At 45.8% G+C, this 24,024-nt stretch overlaps 1 protein-coding gene across 1 annotated transcript in view; it reads left to right on the top strand.

The window, feature by feature from the left end:
- The window catches only part of LOC127450696 (voltage-dependent T-type calcium channel subunit alpha-1I-like), a 231,779-nt gene that overhangs the window by 74,503 nt on the left and 133,252 nt on the right, over window positions 1–24,024 (top strand). The window contains exon 3 of the mRNA XM_051714981.1: window positions 22,421–22,554. Within this exon, the coding sequence (XP_051570941.1) occupies window positions 22,421–22,554 (134 nt within the window). The remainder of the gene's footprint in view (window positions 1–22,420; window positions 22,555–24,024) is intronic.

Here is a 24,024-nt window from a genome sequence, read left to right as displayed (position 1 = left end):
CCATTCTTAATCCATAGGGTTTAATATGACGTTGGCCCACCCTTTGCAGCTATAACAGCTTCAACTCTTCTGGGAAGGCTTTCCACAAGGTTTAGGAGTGTGTTTATGGGAATTTTTGACCATTCTTCCAGAAGCGCATTTGTGAGGTCAGACACTGATGTTGGACGAGAAGGCCTGGCTCGCAGTCTTCGCTCTAATTCATCCCAAAGGTGCTCTATCGGGTTGAGGTCAGGACTCTGTGCAGGCCAGTCAAGTTCTTCCACACCAAACTCGCTCATCCATGTCTTTATGGACCTTGCTTTGTGCACTGGTGCGCAGTCATGTTGGAACAGGAAGGGGCCATCCCCAAACTGTTCCCACAAAGTTGGGAGCATGGAATTGTCCAAAATCTCTTGGTATGCTGAAGCATTCAGTGTTCTTTTCACTGGAACTAAGGGGCCAAGCCCAGCTCCTGAAAAACAACCCCACACCATAATCCCCCTCCACCAAACTTCACAGTTGGCACAATGCAGTCAGACAAGTACCGTTCTCCTGGCAACCGCCAAACCCAGACTCGTCCATCAGATTGCCAGATGGAGAAGCGTGATTCGTCACTCCAGAGAATGCGTCTCCACTGCTCTAGAGTCCAGTGGCGGCGTGCTTTACACCACTGCATCCGACGCTTTGCATTGCACTTGGTGATGTATGGCTTGGATGCAGCTGCTCGGCCATGGAAACCCATTCCATGAAGCTCTCTACGCACTGTTCTTGAGCTAATCTGAAGGCCACATGAACTTTGGAGGTCTGTAGCGATTGACTCTGCAGAAAGTTGGTGACCTCTGCGCATTATGCGCCTCAGCATCCGCTGACCCCGCTCTGTCATTTTACGTAGCCTACCACTTCGTGGCTGAGTTGCTGTCATTCCCAATTGCTTCCACTTTGTTATAATACCACTGACAGTTGACTGTGGAATATTTAGTAGCGAGGAAATTTCACGACTGAACTTGTTGCACAGGTGGCATCCTATCACAGTACCATGCTGGAATTCACTGAGCTCCTGAGAGCGGCCCATTCTTTCACAAATGTTTGTAGAAGCAGTCTGCATGCCTAGGTGCTTCATTTTATACACCTGTGGCCATGGAAGTGACTGGAACACTTGAATTAAATTATTTGGATGGGTGAGCGAATACTTTTGGCAATATAGTGTATATTAAAATGTCATTGCGCAATTTTAATTAAATTTTATGGTAAGCCGTGCTTCCCGTGTAGTCTTAAAGCAATTGCCACTGCTATGAACATAAACTGACATTTTACTGAGTGCACTTTTAATGTTTAGTTCAGGTACAGATTTCTGGTGTGTCCTCCCTCAGGACATAGCCTTCCTTTTCTCTTTCTGTCCTATTATTATTATCATCCTTCTCGACTCTCTGTGGTTAATGAGCCTCTTTTTATCTCTCTCTGAGAGCTTGACAAAGTGGACAGGACTCAAGGGATTGTGTTGACAGAGGAATGGCCTTTAAATACTTATGGGAGCTTTTGGGACTTTTTCCATGTGTCCTACTCCTCTTATAACTATATAGAGAAATTTGCCCAGCATCCAGTCCCCCAGAAGACCTGCTGTGTTCATTAGCTTGCCCGGATCTGATGCCTGTGGTCCAGGGAGCCTGTTTAGAGACCTCACATAAAAATGTACATGATCATCCTGTTAACAAATCATAATCCCAGACATGTTCCAGTTCACCAAACAGCTCTCACAAATGGCACAACTTTAAGAGGCAATTCACCCTAATCTGAAAATTCTATTATCATTTACCCGCTCTTACATTGTTTCAAGCCAGTTGACTTTCTTTTAAAGGAGAAATTCTTATCACCATGTGCTAACCAGAAGTGAAGCAACAAAGGGACATGCAATGCAAGGTGTCTCTTCAAGGTTAATTAGAGTTTTCATCCTAACAAGCAACCACCTAAGGAGATTTTCTCAATCGCTTGGTATCTATTTCTGTTTTCTGTCGCACCAGACTGCTCCGCCTAGAGTGAAATCTCATTGGTTCAAAATCTTGTCCTCATAACTGTCATCATATATGTTCTGATTGGCTGTGATTGTGCCTCGTTGCACAGAATCATCGAGGTCAATGTGAACTACAAATTTGCTTGGAGTACATATAGTTATGACGCATGCAATAACTACTGGATGTCTTTTCCATTCAGTTACAATGTAGGTGGACTGATATGGGATCAAAATCCTGTCAAAAATATTGTAGTCACAGAGCCAAATATAATAAGCGTGAATCAAAATAATAAGCGTGAATCAAAAAATAATAAGTGCAGATTAAAAAATAATAAGTGCAAAAATAAATAAAAAGCGCAGATCAAAATAATAAGCACAGATCAAAATAATTAGCACAGATCAAAAAATAACAAGCATGAATCAAAAATATATAAACACATTTAAAGTATGCTGCAAAAAAAAAAAAAAAAAAATTAAAGCAAAGTCATCAAAATAGCAAACAAAATCATGTTCCCTATCTGTCACTCACTCGACATTGTGTCGATGTAGTGACACTAGGGGTCACTCTTGGGAGCCCCAAACACATCTGCTTTTTGAAAAAAGTGGAATTTGCATGCCACTCCCCCGGACATACGGGTATAAAAGGTATTGGTATGCAACCACTCATTCAGATTTTCTCTTCGGAGCCAAGCGGTTGCATTTAGTGCACTGAATTCAATTTCTCCCTACCATTCACCTCAAACTGCTGGATTTATGGTGCATTTCAGTGGTTTCTCCCCCTCTGCACCCGTGGAGCTTCGGCAGAACAAAAAAAAAAGAGTATATTCTAAAAGAATATATTTGCAATTCTAAAAGAGCAGCACACACGGAACGTCTTTTAAAAGATGTCTTTCCATTGGTGTGTTATTCCTGGTTGCAGTCGTTATCTCTCCGCTTCTAACAGCCATGATCACTGACTTACATGTCTGGGTGCTGCCCACGCGGAGACATCATTCGTGGATGGGTCTTGTCCTCATTGCGAGAACATGACCATGGCAACGTTGCGGTCGCGGCTTGCCTTCGAAAGAAAGCAAGCCACCCCAGTGGCTTCCCGCCTCGGTCCTTCTACCTACGGGTATGAGGCCATGTCGGTTAGCAATGGGGGCGATTTTGGGACTTCAATGGGAGCACCTCTGCCGGGTAACCCCCCACGGACCTCCCATTCCTCAGCACGCTCGCTTGCCCCGGTCGGGCTCTCGGATGAGACCGCTGGCTCGTCTCAGGGCGAGTTCGACCTCTTATTCGGAGCCCGGGAAGATGATGAGTTATCGAGCGCAGCATCGGAGAGCGGGCTCGTCCAGTCTGACGTGGAGGCTTCGGCTGGGCTTCCTCCTTCGGGTATGGTCGCCCAGTCTCACGAGCGTCGGGCTAGAGTGGAACCCTCCACTCTCCCCTGAACCCTTGCGGCTCGATGATTGGTTCCTGGGCCCAGAACGCCACTCACAGCCGTGCCCCGCCCCAGTCCCTTTCTTCCCAGAAGTGCATGAGGAGCTGACAAGATCGTGGGGGGCACCTTTTACTACCCGATCCTGATCTTTCAGCTCCCCCGCTCTCACTACCCTTGATGGTGGGGTGGCCAAGGGGTATTCCGTGATCCCTCAGGTGGATAAGGCGCTCGCGGTGCACTTATGCCCGCAGAGTGCCGCCACCTGGCATGGGCACCCGAAGCTCCCATCCAGGGCCTGTAGGTTTACATCGTCTCTGATGACTAAGGCCTACGGTGCCGCTGGACAAGCCACCTCCGCCCTGCACACCATGGCTCCTGCAGGTACACCAAGCCAAGGCACTAAAAGAGCTGCACGAGGATAATTCTGACCCGGGATTGATGCAGGACCTGCGCTCGTCGACCGACCTCGCTCTCCGGGCGACGAAGGTCACGGTGCGATCTCTCGGGCAGGCGATGTCCACCCTGGTGGTCCAGGAGTGCCACCTTTGGCTCAACCTGGTCGAGATGAGAGAGGCTGACAAGGCACGGTTGCTTGAAACCCCCATTTTCCAGGTTGGCCTGTTCGGCGACACCGTCGAAGACTTTGCCCAGCAGTTCTCGGCAGTGAAGCAGCAGACGGAGGCTATTCAACACATCCTGCCCCGGCGCAGCTCAAGACCCCGCACCCCGTCTGCTCGTCGCTAAGGGCGTCCTCCTGCAGCAACATCACCAGCTCTGCTGCAGCCAGCCCCTGCAGCCCGGCCCCGGTGTGGAGCGCACCGCAGGAAGCAGATGCCACCCGTCTCATGGCTGGCCACCAAGAACCCAAGGAAGGCTTTGAAGCGCCCCTGAGACGAGCGACCCAGGGACGAGGAGACCTGCTTTTATGGAGCTGATGGACAGACCACTCCATCCCCCGGTGGAGGGCCGGGAGGAGGATCTTTTGTTTCGTTTTTCGCCGCATGCCCAAGAGGCTGCAGTACCCAAAACTTCAACAAAAGAGTGGTTTTCTTGTTCCTTGGGCCACAAGTCAGGCGCTCCAGCAGTGGACCCCCCACCCCTGTGCGCCCAGCTGTGGCACAAACATGCCCACACCGGGTTGGTTCCGATGGACTGCAGTGACGATATTCCTCCTCCCCACTCCTTGACCAATCTTATGGTGGTGTCAGGAGCCAGGTAAGTGGGTAAGTGGCCACACCGCTCAGGTTGATGCATATGAGACCGCTTCAGCACTGGCTTCAGACTCGAGTCCTGAGATGGGCATGGCGCCACGGGACACATCGCGTGGTCGTCACGCTGATCTGTCACCGCCTCTTCAGCCCTTGAACCGACCTTGCAATTCTACGGGCAGGTCTCCAGATGTGTTGTGGTTACGACGGACGCCTCCAAGATGGGCTGGGGTGCCGTATGCAATGGGCACACAGCCGCCGGCTCCTGGACTGGCCTGCGGCTGCGTTGGCACATCAACTGCCTCGAGTTGTTGGCAGTACTGCTTGCCCTGCAGAGATTCCGACCATTGATCCAGGGCAAGCACGTGTTGGTCTGGACGGACAACACAGCGACGATAGCATACATCAACCATCAAGGTGGTCTACGCTCCCGTTGCATGTCACAACTCGTCCACCATCTCCTCCTCTGGAGTCAGCAGCGCCTCAAGTCGCTACGAGCCACTCACATCCCAGGCGACTTCAACACCACGGTGGACATGCTGTCATGACAGGCTACACTCAGGGGAGAGTGGAGACTCCACCCCAAGGTGGTCCAGCTGATTTGGAGTTGATTCGGTCGAGCACAGGTAGACCTGTTTGCTTCCCGTGAATCCTCTCACTGCCCGCTTTGGTACACCCTGACCGAGGCACCCCTCAGTACAGACACACTGGCACACAGCTGGCCCCCGGGATTATGCAAATATGCGTTTCCCCCAGTGAGCCTACTTGCACAGACCCTGTGCAAGGTCAGGGAGGACGAGGAGCAGGTCATCCTAGTAGCACCCTACTAGCCCACCCAGATGTGGTTCTCAGACCTCATGCTCCTCACAAACCCCCCCCCCAGCAAATTCACCTGAGGAAGGACCTTCTTTCTCAGGGATGGGGCACCATCTGGCACCCGCAACCAGACCTCTGGAATATCCACGTCTGGCCCTTGGACGAGATGTGGAAGACCTAAGTGGGCTACCACCCACGGTGGTAGACACGATCACTCAGGCTCCCTCTACGAGGCGCTTGTATGCCTTGAAGTGGCGTCTGTTCACTAAGTGGTATTCTTCCTGACACAAAGACCCCCAGAGATGTGCTGTTGGATCGGTGCTTTCCTTCCTGCTGGAGAGGCTGGAGGGGCAGCTGTCCCCCTCCACCTTGAAGGTGTATGTAGCTGCTATTTCGGCACATCATGATGCAGAGGATGGTAAGTATTTGGGGAAGCATGACTTGATCATCAGGTTCCTGAGAGGCACTAGGAGGTTCAATCCCTCCAGACCGTGCATCATCCCCTCGTGGGACCTCTCTGTAGTCCTTCATGGTCTATGGGGAGCTCCCTTTGAGCCCCGGGAGTCAGTTGAGCTTAAAGCACTCTCTTTGAAGACTGCCCTCCTGACTGTGCTCACTTCCATCAAGAGGGTAGGGGATCTGCAGGCGTTCTCTGTCAGCGAATCATGCCTGGAGTTCAGTCCGGGTTACACTCACGTGATCCTGAGACCCCGACCAGGCTATGTGCCCAAGGTTCCCACGACCCCTTTTAGGGATCAGGTGGTGAACCTGCAAGCACTGCCCCAGGAGGAGGCAGACCCAGCCTTGGCGTTGCTGTGTCCGGTGCATGCTTTACGTATCTATTTGGATCACATGCAGAGCTTTAGAAGCTCCGAGCAGCTTTTTGTCTGCTTTGGTGGACAGCGGAAAGGAAGCGCTGTCTCCAAACAGAGGATCGCCCCCTGGGTCATTGACGCCATCGTGATGACATATCACGCTCAGGACGTGCAACCCCGCGTGGGGTTACGAGCCCACTCTACTAGGAGTGTAGCGGCCTCCTGGGCCCTTACCAGTGGCGCCTCTTTGGCAGACATCTGCAGAGCAGCGGGCTTGGCAACACCCAACACCTTTGCGAGGTTCTACAATCTCCGGGTTGAGCCAGTTTCATCCCGTATATTGTCAGGTTTGAGCAGGTAAGTTCCGGGACAGCTGGCCGGGTGTACCACTTGCGCATAGCGCCTTTCCCCTCTCTTAAGGTGAAGATGTGTGCTTTTGACCCCCAGTCATGTTCACAAGCTGTGATCCCTGGATGACTTTCCTCCTTAGCCCTGTGGCAGACGAGTTTGCAGAGAAACTCGCTACTGGACCAGTACATGTGCTAATTAGGCCCTGTACTGGGGTAGGTGCTCCACATGTGCTGGTTCCCCGTAGGTGTCCCCATGTGATATCTTCCGCTAAATCATTTCCCTGTCGGTAAACGGCGTCTTCCTTGGGCTGGGCCCCTCTGCCCCGGTCACCATGTTTGTAGAAACTCCTCCCTCCTTGGGTAGGACATACCATGCGACTTCTCCACATGACATACTTCCGACAAGACTCGGTAAGACCATGTGATGTTTTTCCACTCAAATTACCCCCCCCCCTTCTCTGGGTGGAGTGTGGTCTCCGTGGTGTCTTCCCCTTGGGAGTGACTCCCCCCCGGCGTAGACATTTATGGCCCCCAGTCAGTTAACAAATTCCACTCTTTTTGGCGAGAAAAAAGAGGAAAAGAGGCTATGGCTGGGCTAGCCTGTCCCTATTTGTTGGGCAGTCGATTTGTTCCCAAAAGACCATTCGACACTCATAAGAGCATTGGGGGAGGTTACGTGATGGCCTGGTTCGCTGGCTACGAGGCACACAGCGGTCTGCTCGTCTCGCACCGCCAGTCCACGTAACACAGTTCAGCTAGTTGTGGCGTTTTGTATAGGGACCCCTTGTGTCACTACATCGACACAACATCGAGTAAGTGACAGATAGGGAACGTCCTGGTTACTTTCGTAACCTCCGTTCCCTGATGGACGGAATGTCCTGGTTACTTTCGTAACCTCCGTTCCCTGATGGACGGAACGAGATGTTGTGTCCCTCTTGCCACAACACTGAACTACCTGCTGAAATGGCTGGGACCTTGTCTCGGCTCCTCAGCACAAAACCTGAATGAGTGGATGCATACCAGCTCCTTTTATACCCGTATGTCCAGGGGAGTGGCATGCAAATTCACTCGCCAATTCCCATTGGCCTTTTTTCAAAAAGCAGAGATGTTTGGGTCTCCCAAGAGTGACCCCTAGTGTCACTACATGGACACAACATCTCGTTCCCTCCATCAGGGAACGGAGGTTATGAAAGTAACCAGGACATTTTCCTTGGTTATATTACTGTTTTTTGTGCTCTCTGAAAATTTTGCTCATATTTTCATTTTTTTTGTACGCTTACGCTGTATTTTTCTTTGCTTTTGTGTCCAAGTTCTGCGATTGGTTTTCCAAAACTTGTGAGTAGAGTTTCATGTAAATCAGGGGGCGTTTTGCTTCCCTACTGGTCCACCAGTTCTTGATCGACAGCTCCTCCTCTAGCCAATCATTCGAAGAGGGGAGGTGACATCACTCCAATGCAACTCTGATGGCTGCTGCTAAATATTATATTATTTGTGGTTGATAGATACGCTGCTTGTGTCTGTTTTGAATATTTTCTGCCAGCTCTAGGAAACAATGTGTTGTCTGAGTAGGCCATTACCATAGTCTGTTAACACATACTGTATATCGAGTCAGCTGAATTTAGTTAGCAGAGTTTAGGCATTATTTAAGACTTCCTTGTTTGTAGGTTATTGGCTGCATATAAAAAAAAATAAAAACAAGGCTGGGTTGGCATGGATGTTTGATGCATGTTTTTACCAGCTGTACCAGTGTAGTCGCGAGTTCAGAACCCAGCTTGATCTGCTTTTCCATTAAATAAAATCCAGATCCCGACACTAAGGTCTTTTACAATGCTGATGAATATAGAAATGCTAACATATAATTGGACTTTTTTTTTAATATATATATCAAAAATCTAAAAGGTGTGCATTATTGCTGACACCTACATGCACACTTTGGAGTTGGTTGTATCCCTGTAAGTCATTTGCTTAAAATGTTACTGAAATTGTATACTCTATGTTATGGAAATGTTTGTGAATGTTTTGGATATGTATGCTTCAATGTTGCCTGTATCTTTAGAGATGGTCCCTAAATTTGTGACTATTTGTAAATAAAGAACGTCCAGCGTCAAGCCAACTTTATTGCATTATTTATTGAAGTGTGGACGCTTAGTAACTTGTTTCTGATTTCACTGCAGTATCATGGAAAATGAAACTACATGTTGCCGTGCCAATGATGCCAACGTAGGATCAGTACATAATGGCACATTCAGCAACATGGAAAAGTGGATCAAGTTGGGTTCTGAACTCGTGACTACACTGGTACAGCTAGTAAAAACATGCATCAAACATTCACACCAACCCAGCCTTGTTTGTTTGTTTTTTGCGCTTATTAATTTTTTTGTCTGCGCTTATTATTTTTTGATTCACGCGTATTATTTTGATTCACGCTTATTATTTTTGGATCCGTGACCGCAAAACTTTTGATGGGATTTTGATCCCACAGACTGAAGCTTTCAACTTCAGAAAGGATGCAGAGCATCATAAAACGTCATGGTTACTGGTGTAATCTCCGTTCCCTGATGGAGGGAAAGAGACGTTGGTGTCGATGTAGTGACAGTAGGGGTCACTACATCGACAGGCCTGTCCTCGTGACCCGTGGAGACTGTCACATCGGGGGTGGATTTGTGCCACAGCTGGGCGCTCAGGGGCGGGAGACCGCCGCTGGAGCGCCAACCTGCCAGATGGAGTGGTGGACGGTGGTCGTGATGACAGCCGTACACACCGGATACATGACCCAGGGAACAAGGAAACCGCTCTTGATGAGTTCTTGAGTACTGCAGCCACTTGGGCATGCAGCGCAATTAAATGCAAAGGTAACAAAAAGATGATCTGCTTACCAGCTCCAGAGCAGCGGGTTTCGTTGTCCCTGGGTCGCCCATCTCAAGGGCGCTTTGAAGCCTTTCACGGGTTCTGGGCAGCCGCGAGACGGGTGGTGTCTGCTTCCTGCGGTGGGCTCCACGCCGGGGCCGGGCCGAAGGGGCGGGCTGCGGTGGAGCCAGTGCAGTCACCGCAGGGGGACGCCCTTGGCGATGAGTAGACGGGGTGTGGGATCTTGAGCCGCGCCGGGGCAGGATATGCTGGCTAGCATCCATCTACTGCTCTACCATTGAGAACTGCTGGGCAAAGTCCTCGATGGTGTCACCGAATAGGCCTGCCTGGGAAATGGGGGCAGCAAGGAATCGTGTCTTGTCGGCCTCACCCATCTCGAACAGGTTGAGCCAAAGGTGGCGCTCCTGGACCACTAGTGTGGCCATCGTCCGCCCGAGAGAGGTCGGTCGCTGAGCGCAGTTCCTGCATCAATCCCGGGGCGGAACTACCCTCGTACAGTTCCTTTAGCGCCTTGGCGGACTTGCAGGAGAGCCATGGCGTGCAGGGCGGAGGCGGCTTGTCCAGTGGCACCATAGGCCTTGGCCGTCAGAGACGACAAAAACCTACAGGTCTTGGATGGAGGCTTTGGGCACCCGCACCAGGTGGTGCACCGCGAGCGCCTTTATCCACCGGGGGATTGCCGAATAGCCCTTGGCCGCCCCATCATCGAGGGTAGTGAGGGCGGGGAAGCTGAAAAGATCGGGACCGGGCAGTAAAAAGTGCCTCCTGCGACCTTGTCAGCTCTTCATGCACTTCCGAGGAAGAAAGGAACAGGGGCAGGGCGTGGCTTTGAGCGGCACCGCGAGCCCAGGAACCAATCACCGAGCTGCGAGGGTTCAGGGAAGAGCGGTGAAATCCACTCTAACCGATGCTCGCGGCTGCCCGGGGAAGCATGTCGTCATCTCCGCGTCAGCCTGTGACTGGGCGATCGACCCCGAAGGGAGGAGCCCAGCTGAGGCTTCCGACTGGACGAGCCCGCTCTCCGATGCTGCGCTCGAGAGCTCATCACTTTCACGGGCTCCGAATAAGAGGTCGAACTCGCCGTGAGACAAGCCGGCGGACTCATCTGGAAGCCCGATCGGGGCAGACGAGCGTGCTGGGGAATGGGAGGTCCGCGGGGGGATACCCAGCGGAGGCGGTCCCATTGGGGTCCCCATATCACCCCCAGTGCTTGCCGCGCTGGCCTCAAACCCGTGGGTAAAAGGACCGAGGCAGGAGCCTCTGGGGTGGCCCGCTTTCTTACGAAGGCGAGCCGCGACCGCAACGTTGCCATGGACATATTCTCGCAATGAGAACATGACCATCCACGAACACTGTCTCCGCGTGAGCAGTGCCCAGACATGAAAGACAGTGATCGTGACCGTTAGAAGGCGAGAGATAACGAGCACAACCAGGAATAACACACAATCGGAAAAGCATCTTTAAAAAGACGCATCTTTAAAAAGACGTTCCGTGTGTGCGCTCTTTTAGAGAAATATATACTCTTTTAGAGGGGAAAAATGCTCTTTCAGAAAATATACTCTCTAGTTTTTCTGCTGAAGCACCCAGGGGCATTCTCTGCAGTGCACCAGTGCAGAGGAGGGAGAAGCTGCTGAAATGCGCCGTCAGATCCAGCAGAGGTGAATGAAAAGTAGTATTCAGCTCAATGAGCATGACCGTTCGGCTCCGAAGAGAAAATCTGAATGAGTGGTTGCATACCAGCTCCTTTTATACCCGTATGTCCGGGGGAGTCCTCGCCAATTTTCATTGGCCTTTTATCAAAGACCAGAGGGGTCTCGGGCTCCCAAGAGTGACCCCTAGTGTCACTACATCGACACAACGTCGAGTGAGTGACAGATAGGGAACACTATATGCAAAGTCTTCTTCAACCAGATAATTGATTCAGTGAGTCACGAACTCAAGAACCAGATCAGTTCATAAATGGATAATTCGGATCAGTTTTGTCAATGGAATCAACTGATTCGCTGAAAAGATTCAAATCAAAGAAATTTTTGTTCACAAATCTGACCCATTTCACACATTTCTTTCTGTGTTGCAGCTGTTAACTTTTGCAACTGGATCATTGAGTCATCGAGTTGCACTAAAAAACGGGTCTTGTTTGTGAGCAAATCATTCAGATCAGTTTTGTGAATCTGATCAACCAATTCATTGAAAAGTTTGGAATCAGAAAAAAAAAATTGTTCACAAATCAAACATCTTTCGCACATTCCGGTCTGTTTCTCATACAAAGCTATCATATGGCTTCAGAAGACTTAGGATAAAATTTTTAGGTGAACTAATCTCTTAAACATGAACTTGCTCCAGATTGGTTTTATTCAAGTGATGCTTAGATATCACTTACAATAGCAGTATTTTTCCCCCACAGTCTTGTCATAATCTTCACCCTTGTATTCAAGGTAAACTCTCTCTGTAGCTTATAAATAAATAAAGGCTCTTGCGTTCTGCTCATCCCCATAACACATCAATATGTGATGAACTTGTATATCTGTATGCTCCAGAGTTAAACATTGTCATCAGGGATGATTGTCAGTTGGTGATTTTGATTTAAAATATAATGTTCTGTCTGTGGTTGCATCTGGTTTGTGTAAGAAACAGAGGATGTGTGCAAAACCCTAGAGAATGTCAAAGACAGACAAGCCTTGTATTTACAATAATGACAGTATAGGGAGACTGACTTAGTTTGATTGAAAAGCTTATAGCTTTAGTTTTACAAAGATGGAACAATATGCACTGTAAGTCATCTTACAGGCTTTTAGTCCAAGACATAATAACTTATCAAGATTTTCTCCTAATGACTGGGCTCTCCGCCAAATAAAATGAGTTTTACTGCAATTCCCAATCAGTTTCTACAGTGCACTGCCCAATTTAGAGATAATGCTGACTGTGGGTTGAGCTCATATATCTCTGGCTTGCCTGTAAATGTAGCATAGAGCATGTCTATCTCTGCTCAACAGACAAGCATAGCTAACCATAATATGTTTTGCTTTAGATGCAGGTCTCCATCTTGTTTCAAAAGGGGGCATGACCACAAAAACTGAGGACCACTGACTGGGCTAAACTCTTCCACTAAATTTTTAAATATAAGTCAATGGAACTTGTTGTCACTTTGTTGTCATTTTCACTTATTTTTTTATCTAGCAATTATTCAGAGCTGATTGTATTACATAAATATGTGTTTACTGATTACTTGCATAATTGTGGTTTGCGTGTTAAGTCATGAGGCCCATGCATTTCTGGTTGACAAATAAGTCTGATCATGATGGAAGCTAGAAACATTGATCCCTTAAATACACGCTATTCAAAGGGGCAGCTTATTTTAACTTAAGGATGGGATGAAGGATGAATCTACTCCCCTGGTGAGGATAATCAATGATGAACTAAAGCCCTGTTCGGATGGGATTAGTTTTCCGGACATATATCCGGAAAGTAATTATTAATCTGGATGTCTGTAATGTTTACCATTGATTCGCACAGGGTAAGCGATGTCTGTAAAAATCACAGAGATGGTTGTGTCTACTCTATTTACACACAGCAGTCATGTCTGACCTCTTAAAAATTGTATACTCTGCTGATTAATTATGTAGGAAATATTAAACATGATTATATACTATATCTGTGAAAATAAGAAGAAATTGATTGGAATATCAGACAGAAATGGTGACATTATGTAATTATGTAAGTCAGTGGGGTCCAAAACTTTCAAGCTCCAAAAAGGACATGGTGATAAGGATAAGTTCGTGGGCAATGGAGGAGTCAGGAGACAGTGAACAGTTGATTGTTTATTCTCACACTTCAGCTTCACACACACACACACACACACACACACACACACACACACAAAGCAAAATGGCTTAGTGGCCAACTCAAAATAGCGCTCTCTCTGAAATGACAGTCTCTGTTGCTCTGGGCCACACTCTCTCTCTCCTCTCACCTTATCAGGTCTTCCTCTGCCATCACTATAACGAGAGACAGGTGTTAGAGTAATTACAGCCCAGGTGATGAGCCTTACCGCTTTCCCTCTCCCACAGACAGACACATGACCATGCCCCCCTATGCCATATACCCCCACCGCCGACTCAGGCCAGGGCAACATCCGACTTGCCAACCCCCCCCCTCCCCCATTTCTGGAGAGAAAGTCAGCCAGAGAGCTTGCGACTAATAAACAGTACTGGCCATTCCTCCCCTCCCACCACCTCCTGCGAGAGCACCGCCCCCAGTTGCCTGTCAGATGCATCCGTCTGCAGAATAAAGGGGAGGGAGAAGTCAAGTGCATGTAACAGCGGCCCCCCACAAAGTGCGGACTTTACCTTAAGGAAAGCTTGTTGGCACGTCTCTGTCCACTGGCCCGGATTGGGAGCCCCCTTTTTAGTAAGGTCAGTCAGCGGGCTGGTGACATTAGAATAACTAGGCACAAACCTCTGGTAGTAGCCAGTCAGCCCCAAAAACTGCCTTACCTCATTTTTGGTCTTGGGCGTCGGGCAAGCTGCGATCACTGCAGTTTTATTAACCTGTGGACGTACCTGCCCGTGACCCAAGTGGAACCCCAGATATCTAACTTCCACCCGCCCAATTGCACACTTCGTCAGGTTGGTCATGAGTCCCGCCTGCCGCAGCGCTCTCAGGACAGCCCTCAGATTTTGCATATGCCGGCACCAGTCATTACTATAAATGATGATATCGTCTAGATATGCGGCGGCATATGCAGTGTGCGGTCTGAGGATCTTGTCCATGAGGCACTGAAACGTGGCCGGGGCTCCGAATAAACCGAAAGGAAGCGTCATGAATTGGTGTAATCCGAACGGTGTGGAAAAAGCTGTTTTTTCTCAGAAGTTCTGCCAATAACCCTTTGTTAAGTCCAGCGTCGAGTAAAATCGCCCAACCGATCGAGTAACTCGTCAATTCACGGCATTGGATAAGCGTCAAATTTGGACACTGCATTCACTTTCCGGTAGTCAACACAGAACTGGACCGAGCAGTCACTCTTCGGTACCAGAACTACCGGGCTGGCCCAATCACTGTGCGACTCTTGTATTACACCCATTTCAAGCATTGCCTCTAATTCTTCCTGAACAATAATTTTCTTGTGTTCAGGATGACGATAGGGGTGGCTACGAACCACCACCCCTGGGGTGGTCTCATTATGGTGCTCTATAAGATTTGTGCAACTGGGAAGGGGTAAAAACACATCCGTGAATTCTGCTTGCAACTGGGCAATGTCTGTAAGCTGCGACAGTGAGAGGTGGTCTCCACAGGGGACCTGGGTGAATGAACTTGGTTTGGGAGTCACCTCCAGCCTGAGCTCCGCCCTCTCCAGAACTACCATCGCCATGGCTACAGGTACCGCCTCCCTCCATGGTTTGAGGAGGTTGAGCTGGTAGATTTGATGTGCCCCTCCCCTATCTGTTCGCCTAACCTCATAATCGAGATCTCCAACTTGTCGTTTGACCTCAAAGGGTCCTTGCCACTTGGCGAGTAATTTGGAGCTCAAAATGGGCAGCAATAAAAGCACTTTATCTCCCTGTGCGAATTCCTGTAGTCGAGTGCCCCTGTCATAAAGTCAGCGTTGACGTTCTTGCGCTTGGAGCAAATTCTCCTGTGTTACCTGCCCCAAAGTGTGGATTTTGCTCTAAGGTCAATAATGTATTGAATTTGTTTTTTGCTATTCGAAGATCCTTCCTCCCAGTCTTCCCATATGACATTGAACATGCCGCACGGCCAACACCCAGCTCAAATGGGGAAAACCCTGTGGAGGCTTGTGGGACCTCTCGTACTGCAAACAGCAGGGGTTCGAGCCACTTATCCCAATTTCTTCATGTATGAACTTACAAATCATGTTTTTCAAAGTCTTATTAAATTGTTCGACCTACCCGTCGGTTTATGGGTGATAAATGCTGGTGCGAATCGATTTAATGCCTAATAATTCATACAGTTCACATAGTGTATGTGACATGAATGTTGTGCTTTGGTCAGTGAGGATGTCCTTTGGAATCCCCACTCAGGAGATAATTCTGAAGAGTGCCTCCGCAACACTACGTGCTGAGATGTTGCGTTCTAATGGCCCAACGAGGTCCATGCCAATTCTCTTGAAGGGGACCTCGATCAACGGCAGAGGGCACAATGGCACTTTTGGGGTGGCCAGTGGATTCACCAACTGGCATTCACAGCATGCTGCACACCATTTGCGTACATCGCCGTGAATGCCTGGCCCAAAAAAATGAGCCATTATACGGTTAAAAGTCTTTTTGTGACCTAAGTGACTAGCCATTGGGTTATAATGAGCCGCCTGGATGAGTGTTTCCCAGCGGCTCTTTGGTACTAATAGCTGAGTTGTATTCTCTTTGGTCTGAGTGTCCTGCGTCACTCGATACAACTGCTCTTTAATAATCAAAAAGTATGGGTATGTGAGTGTCACATTAGGCTGGAGCTGTTGACCATCAACCATCAAGCGACTGCTCCAGAGGGAAATCACCCTCAGGGAAGCCCCTGAGTATGGGAATTCCCTCATCTGCATCCTGACATGGAGCAGAAGTTGACGGCCCTGTCACCGCCTCTCCAGCCATAGGCCAATTCATTACAATCCTCTGCCGATCCAGAATATGATGCTGGGTTGACTACTGGCCCTGAATAGTGGCTGGTCAGGGACGGGGGCGCTGGTGAGCTAAGGAAGGGATCCGCTGTAGGGGCTGAGGGCACTGACGAACTGGATTGCAGTGGACTGGTTGAGGGAGTAGCGTGCTTCGAAGTGAGGGATCGCTGAAGTTGCTGTACCAGGGCTTCGAGGAATTCATCTGTGCTGGGTGAATCTGGTCTCACTGGTTCCATTGTACGGTCAAGTCTTCTGTCAGGAATTCAAGCCACACAATTTGTAATTAGTGAAACCAAGTGCGAGCGCGTTTACTGAGAATCACAGGATTTACAGGGTTAACACAGTGAGATCAATGGCACAGGTGAGGCGACACTGAAGAGGAGCTTCACAAACTGAAGAGGGATTCACAAGGTTTAAGTCCACAGGACTGAAGAAGAGGAGTCAGGCGAGGTTGCAGGATAAAAAATAGACAGATATCAACAAAGATCTACGAGCAAATACAGATAGGGAAGTAACACTGCGTGAGAGCAGCGCGGTCAAACTGCTTTGTGTAAGACTTGACAGTGAAGTGGCGTGAAAGTGAGTTATTTAAGCAGTTCGTGATGAGTGAGCAGATTGAGTGCAGGTGTGGCGAACTAGAACTGTGGGAGGTGGAGAGCCTGAGGGAGATGTGACAGATACACAGAGAGTGCTAACAGGTATACAAATGCACGTGTCTCCATGTGTTGTCGGTAAATTCAGAACATACCTCAGTCTTGTACTGACGATGCACTGTAAAAAAATTAGTGTGAGTTTACAGTAAATTCCTGGCTACTATTTGCATGACTTTCACAGTATATTTTACTGTAGTATTTCTACAATTTATTACAATTAAAATACAACTGTATATTGTGACTTCACAGTGAACAGGGCCATGAAATTACTGATATATAGGTGTGCTGTATTGTAGAATCACAATTATTATTTTTAAACTTACAATGTTTGTTTATTGTCACCATTGTTGCATTTTGTATGCTGAATGTTGATATCTGTGTGTACCTGGTTGCCAACTCTGTTAAAAGTTTATGTCCATAGAAAATCAATCATATCACAGCATTGCATTACAAGCATCACTACCTCAATGTTTGATTACAACAACAACAACAAATCTTACAAATGCACCATATAGTGTAGACTATACCAGAGTTGGGGACTCGAGTTTGAGACTCAAACTCGAGTCGCACTCGAGTCGCATTTTAATAGACTTCAGACTTGACTCCAGTTTCGACCTGAAATGACTTTACTTGACTCGGCAAAAAAGACGCTTGAATGTTTAAAAATGATTTGAGTCTTTTAACCTTAACTATTGATATCTTAAAGGGAGAATTTGTGTTTTATTTGTATGGTTTTATTACATCTGTGATGGGCTTGACATTAACATCTGCCTATGCGGCGAGTGGCCGCAACCAAAAGACATTTAATTGTATTCATCCTGCATTCCGAGCACTAAATATGACTTTCATAACTTGCACGCGCATCTGTGCAGGGCGAATGAAGCGTGCTTTGAATTGTGCAAACCGCCACAGCACACATCAGCATGATCCAGAGATAAGACCACCAGAGCTCTGGGACAGTCACAGCACAGAGCAAAACTTGCATGATTCAGATGAGCTTTAATCGATGTCGTGGTGGCCAGCAGAGACCACAAAACGAATGTGACCCATTTGGCAAGACAGTCCGGCAAGACAGTCCGACTAAGCTAATCCACCAATCAGAACATTCATTTCAGACATGACTGGATATTTGCTAACCAATAATATTTTCAGTTTCAGTAAGGGGCGGGACATTTCCAGCGTCTTTCATAAATTCACAGTATGCTACCTCCTCAGACACTACTACACCACTGCTTTGTACTACATGGAATCATTAACTGTGAAAGTTGTAGATAAAGGTTTCTAAACATGTTTAGGCTATTCATTTTTCAGAAAGCCATCAAGTCTGTGAAATCTTAAAATAAAATGTAATAAAATAGAATTTAACAAGTTCAGGTAGAACCCAGAATTTCCAAAGATCATACATTTTGGCTATTTTTGGAATTTTGTATGTACGATTTTTAAGTAGAGAATTTTTTTTTTTTTTAAGCGTGAAAGATGTAATGTTTAGTGACTTGAGACTAGACTCGGACTCGTAAAAAAGACTCGAGACTTGACTCGGACTCCAGTGTTAAAGACTTCAGGCTTGACTTAGACTTCAGATGAAAGACTTGTGAACATCTCTGGACTATACATTTTTATAGACTTGGTCAGTCTCTGAACTGAACTAATTCTCTCCCTGACGCACAGTGCGAAGAAAAACTTTCTTAAAACACAAAGAAAATGTATTCTAATAAGTCAAAGTTCCTATTGGGAACACTAAACACCATAATGGTGACTTCAAACAAAACACTATTATCTTACAATGCAGTGTGAAATTGTTATTTTTTATTTTATTTTATTTTTTACAGTAATTTGTTGTGTTATAACAGAAAATGGCGCAGCCAGTAAAATTCTGAAAGCAGTATTTTATTGTAAGAAATTACTGTAAAATTTGGTAAAATCCTGGCAATTTTTTACAGTTTGGATGACACAAGACTGATTGTGGAAAAACAAAGTGCTTTATTACCCTCAACTTACTTACTGTAAGGATTAATTAACAATGGAAAAAGCGTGGGATGATTTTACCACAGCTGCAGCTGAAGATGGTGAGTTAAAGGAATAGTTCACCCAAAAATAAAACTTCTCTCATCATTTACACACCCTCCTGGCATCCCAGATGTGTAGGACTTTCTTTCTTTTGCAGAACACAAATGAAGATTTTTAGAAGAATATCTCAACTCTGTAGGTCCTCACAATGCAAGTGAATGGGTGCTAAAAATTTTAAGCTCTAAAATCCACATAAAGGAAGCATAAAAGTAATCCAGATGACTACAGTGGTTAAATCCATGTGTTCAGATGCAATATGATAGGTGTTGGTGAGAAACAGACCAATATTTAAGTCATTTTTCATCATAGATTCTCCTCCCTGCCCAGTAGGGGGTGATATACATGAAGAATTTGAATCACCAAAAACAGAAGAAGGAGAAAGTGAACGTGAAGTGGAGGTTGACTGAGTAGGGAGGAGAATTGACAGTAAATGACTTAAATATTGATCTGTTTCTCACCCACACCTAACATATTGCTTCTGAAGATATGAATTTAACCACCAGAGTTGTCTGGAGTACTTTTATGTTGCCCTTATGTGGATTTTGGAGCTTTAAATATTTGGCACCCATTCACTTGCATTGTGAGGACCTACAGAGCTGAGAAATTCTTCTAAAAATCTTCAGTTGTGTGCTGCAGAAGAAAGTCATACACATCTGGGAAGCCAGGAAGGTGAGTAAATGATTAGATAATTTAGATTTTTGTGTGAACTATCCCTTTAACACATATTCTTGGAAGCAGTAGTGGATTTAGGCATGGGCTTTGGGGGCGTGTTGAAGCGGGTTTGGAGCTGTACTCGATGTGTATGTGCAAAGAGAATTTCGAAGAGTGAAATGCAAATCAAGAACTTCTGCAATTATTATTATTATTTTTTTTTTTTTTCATTTGCTTCTTGGATTGATGGCAACACTAAAAGGCATGGTTGAAAACTAAAAGTGTGTGGGAAGGACTAAGAGTCTGTCTCTCTGCTGCTTGCTGTGTGTGTACGATCTCATATTGAGAGCCATATGTCAAGTATGGCATGCAGAATGAGGTAGCATTAAGGAAGCGTTCTCTTGGTGCCAGGATGTTTGTGTGCTCTGGTCCCACAGGGGAGCTTAAACCAGTGCTGTTCCCCTCGCCAGCACCATCCAGTTTCAAACTCTCTATTTCACAGCTCCTCACGGGCGGCCGCCCAAACTGGCATAACTGCACAGCGCCCACCTCCCTGCATCTGCCAACACACACATACACACACTGCCTCACTTTTGTGTGAAACAAAACCTGTATCAACGCTACTTGGCAACTGTGGACATGCAAAGTGACTAAGACTTAGGGGCAGTTTGTGGCACAATGTAACAGACGTTCTGTTTTCTGCAGACGCATATTTGTGTGTGTGGATGTATATTACACTTTTCAGGAAAATTACACTTCTCGCATCTTTATAATTATCCCTCCAGGAGCATAACGCAGTACAGAAATAAAAAAAAAGGACCCACATAAGACTAGAAACAAAGCAATTGATGTGGGCGATCTAAGGGCTCGTATAACTGGTCTGCCTAAACAGTCAATCAAAACCCCAGCTATCGCTGATGTCGTAATGAGAACGCAGTGGGGGCATTGACAGCAACAATCAGCCGTCTGAGTGTTTGTAAAGAGCTAATTAACAACCCTCTTAAAGTGTGTGCTCGCTTAATGTTCGCAGTTGTTTTTGAAAGAAACAATTTCTGTCAAGTGCATCATCATCTGTTGCAGAGACAAATCAGACTTAATCTCCCAGCATCAGGGGAAATTAAATCCAGGATGGGTCGCCCAGGGTCAGGTGAAGCGAGAGGCTGTTGAGACAAAACAAGGAAAGCCTCAATCAGGCTGGGTGTTGATTAGACTTAATAATCAATCATTCTCTTACACAAGGGTTCTTAAGGGCCCTTTTATTTCCCAGCCTTCAGACTCATTCAGTCTGAGTTTTAGACTTCTCTCAAGAACTCATTAACTCTCATTGGTATTTCTGTCAGTTTTTCCCTAAGGAGAATATCTCCCTAAGAGTATTGAACAGAGGTCACAAATTAACAACAATTAAAAGGTAATGAAAATCAAAACAGGACACAATATTTGTTTTAATTATTATTACTATTAAAATGAGCATTCCTGAAATTCAGTACTATATACACTTTATCATCTTAATATATAGTATAGAATTTTCTTCACATTACAGTAATGAGATTTTTCCACAGTATGCCTCTTATAAATCTCTGACTTTTGCAGAGATCTGCAGACTTTCAGGAGCTTAGCAAATCTGAGCCAAGTTTTTGACATTATTGAACCCATTTACACCTGGTCTTGGGTGATCCGATCACATGTGGTCGAGACACATCGCTGTATACACCTGGTTGCTTAAAGTCCAAAAACACAAGAAAAGCATAAAAAAACAGCACATTGTATCTCTCAGATACATTTGAAATGTAATCACAAGCATGATATTTTGAGTAATTTTCTCCTTTATTTTAGTGAAGTACCTGTGTTACAGTGCGTGATTTTTATCTGTGTCTCCGTATGTTGATTGCAGACACACTGAAGAAGTTCCATTACGTTATCGCGCTTGTATATGTATTCTCTTTTTTTTTTTAAATGTTCTGATCTGACGGTTATTCCCTTTTAAAGGCCTGGCTTTAGCTCAGTGTTGGATTGACAAGTGAGAGGTGGTGCCTCACTGTTGTCCGTGACGCATCAGGACGGATTAGCGTTTACACCTCAAATGCGATGTGGTCCCATGCATTTTGTTTTGGGTTTTAGTGATTCGATTACATTGAGACCTCTTCTGATACTGAGAGGAGACACATTTGAGAATATTAGGGTCCTTTTTTGAGGAAAGAAATCAGAGAAGCAAGAAACTTAAAATTGAAGTGTGTAATTGCTTTCCATTAGCACCACCAAATGGAATTACAAAAATATACATTTTTTCAAAGAGCTTTCTGAAAACACCATTCATCTGCCATTGGCCAAACTAACAGACCTTTCCACTCCAAGCTCATGCCATTGTTTAAGTCAATGCTGTTGTGTTGGGCTGGTTGGGTCATTTAAAACAAAAAGAGCACTATTAAAAATGTCAGAGAGCTGCAGGGTTTACATTTCTTGGGGAAATCAACCTACGAATGGTTTACTTATGATTATGAAAATCCGGCACTCCTGCACTTTTTTTTTTTTTAAATCCATGTGGCGCAATGGTGAAAGACATCTGAAAAGAGCATGTTTACATTGAAAAACAGTGTGGATGGATGCAAAAACATTTGGCGTACATTTTGTATGAACAGCCGCTAATATCTCATTTCCTCCACAAACATACACACATAAACTTCCCTTTGCTATAACTCTCTGCCAGTATGACAGATTATTAAAGCTGAAGTGTGTAATTTGTGCAACACTGTCATCACCAAATGGAATTGCAAAAATAGTGATTATTTTCAAACAAGCTGTCCAAATACTTCCCCCATCTTCCTTAGGTTGGACAAACAGATAATCTCCTCACTTAGATTATTCCTTCACTATCCTCACTTTTTTCTCTTGTGCAGAGTTTAATGACATTAACAGCTCTAAAGTATATTTGTTGATCTTCTTTCTCTCTCTCTTAGGCATTCGATGCATTTATCTACATTTTCTTTGCACTGGAGATGGTGGTGAAGATGGTGGCTCTGGGGATCTTTGGCCATCGTTGTTACCTTGGCGATACTTGGAACAGACTGGACTTTTTCATCGTCATGGCAGGGTAAGGGCTCTTGTGTTTTCTTGCTACCTTTCCTGACATGCCATCCATTCTGGCTGCAGGTGAAGCAGGGGTCATGAGTGTGTTTGTGTTTTCTCAGTAGAGATGTCTACAGTCTGTGACCTGCAGTAAGGGACATTTCATTTCAGCTGTTCTGAGAAACTGAAATTGCTCGTCTTGAATGGATTTTTCATGTGTTCTGATGCTTGTCTAGACTAAATTCTGCAGCTACAATCCTTCAGATCTCACAGTACATACTGTATGTTTTGAGTAGAAGAGTCCCACCTGTTGTTTTAATGTTGTTTTCATGACCTCACAGTGCTACTCAAAAAACTCATGTGCTAAAATTGCTATGAGAGCATTAAAGCTGCCTCATGGAGGCAGACATATTGAGGTCACATGACCAGTTGTTACTATCTAATGCCTTATTAAATAATTAAGCTACTCGCCTTTAAAAATCTGACAAAACCTATCCATTGCCAGACATCTTTAAAGCATGTCTTTTTTTTTTGCAAAAAAAAATTGATTGCATTTATTTGTGAATTAAAATGACAGTAAACTGGCTAATTTCAATGAATTTTCTCAATACTCTCCCCATTTTACAAAAACTTCGGAGGAAAAAAAATAGGGACATCTAGCAGGCAAATTAGCGATAAACACACATTTCTGAATGGAAACGGCTTTAGGGCAGATTTCTTTTGCGCTAAACCAAAACTTTTGCGACAAAGTGTTTTCTTAGGCATGACGTCATCACTCACACCATTTTTATCGATAAAAGGCCATTTGAATGGAAACAGGCAGAAGACGGCAAATTTCGCAATTTTGTTTTCCGTATTTTCACTTTGTTGATAACAAAATAGCACGAAAAGTGGATGGAAACTAGGCTAATGAAGCACTTATAATGGAAGTGAATGGGGACCATTTGTGGAGGCTATAAAGGCAAAAATGTAAAGCTTGTAATTTTATAAAAAAATTAAACGTGTTAAAATAACGGATCTGTGCATTAGACCTTGCAGTATGTAAACAGAATCACGACAACTGCTCAGACACAGTGAGTATGCTTACATGGGCAGATCAGATGTACGTTATTGGTTGTGCTTATTGTGATGTCCGAAGTCTGAAGATGACACAATTTGCTCAGTTTGCTCTTTCTCTCTTCTGTCCCTACACCAGAGTCATAATTTTTGCAGTCTCATTTCACAAGATGCATACAACAGCATACATGTGCACACATTAACACTGTAGATGGCTGCTGGTACATGAAAGTGAGGGAGATGAAGAGGAAGCAGGAGAAAAAGGATGCAGAAAACAATTATAGAGAGGCTGCCCGTCGGCAGGTAGCTAATTACTCTCACAGACACACATTCTGATTAATGTGTGCAGAAACAGCCGAGAACACTCCTTACCTCTCACCTCTCTCTCTTTTTGTTTCACACACACTCTCTCTTCCTTTTGAGTTTCTGTTTAGGATTC

The sequence above is a fragment of the Myxocyprinus asiaticus genome, chromosome 13 (genome assembly GCF_019703515.2).
Source record: "Myxocyprinus asiaticus isolate MX2 ecotype Aquarium Trade chromosome 13, UBuf_Myxa_2, whole genome shotgun sequence".
In the NCBI taxonomy this organism is placed as follows: Eukaryota; Metazoa; Chordata; class Actinopteri; order Cypriniformes; family Catostomidae; genus Myxocyprinus; species Myxocyprinus asiaticus.
This window is presented reverse-complemented; position numbering and strand designations above follow the sequence as displayed.